This window comes from Taurulus bubalis, assembly GCF_910589615.1.
Source record: "Taurulus bubalis genome assembly, chromosome: 5".
In the NCBI taxonomy this organism is placed as follows: domain Eukaryota; kingdom Metazoa; phylum Chordata; class Actinopteri; order Perciformes; family Cottidae; genus Taurulus; species Taurulus bubalis.
Genome location: NC_136593.1, coordinates 2,793,505 through 2,798,212, shown reverse-complemented (window position 1 = coordinate 2,798,212; position 4,708 = coordinate 2,793,505). Strand labels below are relative to the sequence as shown.

General features: G+C 40.4%; 1 protein-coding gene across 1 annotated transcript in view; it reads right to left on the bottom strand.

The window, feature by feature from the left end:
- Nucleotides 1–1,993: 1,993 nt before the first annotated feature.
- pik3c2b (phosphatidylinositol-4-phosphate 3-kinase, catalytic subunit type 2 beta) overlaps nt 1,994–4,708 on the bottom strand; it is a gene marked incomplete at its 5' end in the record, with an annotated part of 21,216 nt that continues 18,501 nt past the window's right edge. The window contains 3 exons of the mRNA XM_079218442.1: nt 1,994–3,194; nt 4,159–4,287; nt 4,515–4,621. Coding sequence (XP_079074568.1) covers nt 3,003–3,194; nt 4,159–4,287; nt 4,515–4,621 — 428 coding nt within the window. The 3' untranslated portion in view covers nt 1,994–3,002. The remainder of the gene's footprint in view (nt 3,195–4,158; nt 4,288–4,514; nt 4,622–4,708) is intronic.

The following is a 4,708-nucleotide window of genomic DNA, read 5'->3' as shown; positions in this document are numbered from 1 at the left end:
TCATATTTAAGGAAACCTCTCATGTTTTTTGTGCAGTCGGTTACGTAATGAGTCCAAGGTCCTCTGCTGTTATCAGCTGAGCCTCCCGACCAGAAGGCTCTTATCTGGGCCTCCGGTCCAAGTGCCATGAAGCTACTTTAACACGAACCAACTGGAAGAAAATATAGTTTATTTTTGTTCGTCATTTACCTGTGCAGGTGACACAACATGCATTCATCCCCTTGAACAGTGCCGAGCCAGAAAGTTGGAAAAATATATTTATACATTTCCACCTGCTGTTCGTTCATTTTTATTTTTTTTATTTAAATCTGTTCATGCTTTTTCTTTAGAACATCTCAGTTGTGCTTTTAATATTTTTTCTTCTTCTTTTCTAGAGCTTTTAACCTCTTGGTCTTCATCAGTGCATGAAGATTATAGCAGTAAGTACGACAATGTACAAATACTCAAGTACAAGTATAACTACTAAGTACTCAGCAAAATCTACCGAAAGTAAACTATTGTGTTTTAAATCTAGTATAAAAGAAACGAAAGGAGAAAAGGTGTGGAAGAAGGGAGGTGGTGATAGGGAGGAGGCGAGAAGAAGGAAGGAAGAAGAAGGGAGGAGGTGATAGGGAGGAGGCGAGAAGAAGGAAGGAAGAAGAAGGGAGGAGGTGGTAGGGAGGAGGAAGAAGGGAGCAGGACAATGGATTAAGGGGGAGGAGGAAGTGGAAGGGAGGAAGAAGGAGAGGAAAGAGGGGAGGAAGAGCAGGAAGAAGGGACAAAGGAGACTGGAGGAGGTAGAGGGGAGGAAGGAAGGAAGGGTGCAGGAGAGGGAGAGAATGAGGTAACAGATTTGAAAATAAAATAAAGAATAAACCAGTTTTTTTTTTTTTTCAATTCAAGTTTATTTTGTAGTGCAAATAATACAAAACATGTTCAGAATAAAATTAATACACATTAATATTAAGAGCTTCTAAACGCTGCAGTGGAAAAACCTCGTCACATTTTCATTCAGTCTTAAAGATCCAGTTCACTGTGAACTTACATTCTGCTCCTGTTTCTCAGTGTCGCACCTTCACCCTCATCTTCATCTTCATCACTCTCCGCATCGCGTCAGTCAGAACAGATTTACTGAACTCCTTTAATATTAATATTTAAAACTGCCTCTTTTTCCAAAAGAGAGAGAGAGAGCAGATGATTAAAGTCACTTCACACTGAATCCACTTCCCTTGAACTGAGTTTAAACATTATTTTTTTGTAAAAACAATCAAAATAAACATGAAAATCATAATGTTTTCGAGGGCACCGACAATTTATTGTAACATTCATAATTAATCTGCAGGTTATTGATAAAATTGTGAAAAATGTCCACAGTTTCTCCAAGGGAATGTCTTGAAAATGTTTTGTATGATTAAAAAAATTAAAATCTTTACATTTGAGAAGCGAAATCTGCATTTTATTCTGCCGTCCACTTGATCAGAGGATCAGACGCCGTTTGACGTGATCAATATTGGAAGCACGTTGCCGATTGGATCCGTTTTGAAACTACAGGAGAGCATGAGGGTCAAACATAGAAAGAGAAGGACGAGTGTTACCGGGAGACCTCACGGGATTTAATCATCACTGATCGTGTTTCCATCGGGAAGTTGATGCAACAAAAGCGAGTGATCGGTGTCCTCAAAAGGAAAGAGGTCAAATAAACGGTGTGCAATATGATCGGAGATATCCAGTGGAAGTTTTACTTGACAGTTTTGGGGCTTAAGATCACAGAAGATCTTAATTCACCTCGAGGATCTGAAGGGAAAAACAAGCGTTGCTTCTCTCAGGAAAGTACAACATGACAGGATTAAAAAATGAAGGAATGTGGAACCGAAGAGCCGGAAGGCGAACACATCTCTCAGATAGAAAAACCAAACCATCCTCACTATAAAAATATCCTGTTAGCAACATTGAGGCTAAAGCTCTGCATGTACAGACACGACGTTTACACTTCTCTACGGCTGAAGCCCAGCGGGAGCTCCTGGTGCGCTTTATTGTCGTTGAAATTTTTAAGGACGATAAAAGCTGCGAAACAAAACAAACCAAAATCGTGCAGCTCGAAACGTCCCGGAAGAGAAAAATGGCCGCCGATGATTCAAGTATTTCATCATCGCTTCAAATCAAAAAACGGCGTTAAAGTAACTTTTGCTGATAAACGTCTCAATTTCCCAACATGCACCTCTGTGTGTGTGTGTGTGTGTGTGTGTGGACTGACACACAATGAGAAACTAAATCTTTTCATGTAATCTGCATTATATTAATCTTCCTCATCCTTTCCCGCCTGAGCAACATATATTTCTAAAAACCAGAAACCAGACTTTTTTTTTTTACGGATTGGCATCACGATGTTTCGACATTCCATTTCCATCCCTTTATTGAAATCACGGCAAAATCAGCTCTCGCAAACCAGATTAATTCAGACGGTGACTGTTCGTGGTCGTTCCTCCTCGTTTTGACTGCAGCTCCAGTTGAACCTCAAAAAACGATTTTCCCGGGACAGAACATGTCAGATTTTGCCGTGAAACTCGTGTGCGGCGTTTTGTTTTTTGCACGCGGCACCAGAGTCCGGTGGCGTCCGCTTTGAAACCAATAGATGTCCGCCGGCGGTTAAAACGGGTTTGGCGCGTTTCTGCTAAATCGGAAAGCTTGTGGCATCAGAACTAGTGAGTTAGTTTAACTTTTAAGTCACTTCCATTGTGCACTTTGTTTAAGAATCACACCAGCAGACATTTTCAACGTTTTTAAAAAGGACCCGATTGCGAAAATAAATGAAATCGTTACTTTCAGAGAAAGTCCAAACTTACTAAACTGACGACGTCAGTGAAGTTAAACTCCCTCACACACGGAGGGAGGATCAGCCACACGGCTTTTACTTTGAAAGGACTTTCCTTTTTTCTTCTTCTTCTTCTTCTTCCATCCTCCTGTGGAGAACCGCTTCTCTTCTTCTCTCCCTTTTTTTAAATCCACCGCCTCCGCGTCGCCGCTCAGTGGGCGGAGTCGGAGCCGGCGGCGCCCAGCTGGTGCCAGTCCACCCAGTGCTGACCCGGGACCAGCCTCTTCAGAGGGATGAAGGTCTCTCCCAGCAGGGTGTTCTCCCAGAACGCCCCGTCGCCCAGCACCCGCAGGTGGATCACCCTCTGGTCCAGATCCCCCTGCGGGATCCGCTCGTACACCAGCTGAGGGCCGCAGGATAAAAACACAGGGTTCATACACATTCTGACCAATGGGCTTCCATGACCTTTCTATGACTTTTGTTTTTTACCAAATTTCATTTACTTTTTATTTTTTACCAAATTTCATTTACTTTTTATTTTTACCAAATTTCATTTACTTTTTATTTTTACCAAATTTCCATGACTTTTTATTTTTACCAAATTTCCATGACTTTTTATTTTTACCAAATTTCCATGACTCAACCAAATTTCATTTACTTTTTATTTTCACAAAAATTTCATGACGTTTTATTTTTTACCAAATTTCCATGACTTTTTATTTTTTACCAAATTTCCATGACTTTTAACCAAATTTCATTTACTTTTTATTTTTTACCAAATTTCATTTACTTTTTACCAAATTTCCATGACTTTTTATTTTTACCAAATTTCCATGACTTTTTATTTTTTACCAAATTTCCATGACTTTTTATTTTTACCAAATTTCCATGACTTTTTATTTTTTACCAAATTTCCATGACTTTTAACCAAATTTCATTTACTTTTTATTTTTTACCAAATTTCATTTACTTTTTACCAAATTTCCATGACTTTTTATTTTTACCAAATTTCCATGACTTTTTATTTTTTACCAAATTTCCATGACTTTTTATTTTTACCAAATTTCCATGACTTTTTATTTTTACCAAATTTCCATGACTTTTTATTTTTACCAAATTTCCATGACTTTTTATTTTTTACCAAATTTCCATGACTTTAAACCAATTTCCAGGCCTGGAAATAACCATTTTAAAATTCCGTGACTTTTCCAGGTTTTCCATGACCGTAAGAACCCTGATTAAACTGGCGTGTAAAATACTCCCGTCTGTTAGCACACTGACGATGTAGAAGTACCTCACACAAACACACAAACACACGACTTCTATCCCACGTTTTTTACAGCGTGGTATTAGTTCTCTGTAGTCACCATCTCGTTGTAGGTCGGGTTACAGGTGCGCCGCGCCGCCTTGGTCTTCCTCTTGCTGGTCTTCTGCGGGTCTGGGAGGAGGTAGAGCTTCACGTAGGGGTCGGGGTCCGTGCCGTCCTGCAGGGGCTGCTGCGCACACACACACACACACACACACACACACACACACACACACACACACACACACACACACACACACACACACAAAAGAGTAAGAAAACATCACTTTAAGGCAAATAAAAAAAATAGTTAATTGCTAAAAACCATTGAGTCTTAACTGTGTGACATGTCACAGAACGGTTACCTAGCAACACGTCTGAGTACACACACACGTAAACACACACACTCAGACTGACCAGGCCTCGTATGTGCATCACCATGATGAAGAGCTTGTCGTTCTTGTAGGAGATCGACAGTTTGACCTCGCCGAGCTCTTTGCCTGCAGCCGGAGTCCACGACAGCTCTGCAACACACACAATACACACATATAACACCCACACACACACCCACACAGTGTGTGACTTTGTGACCTATAGTTGTGACCTGATCA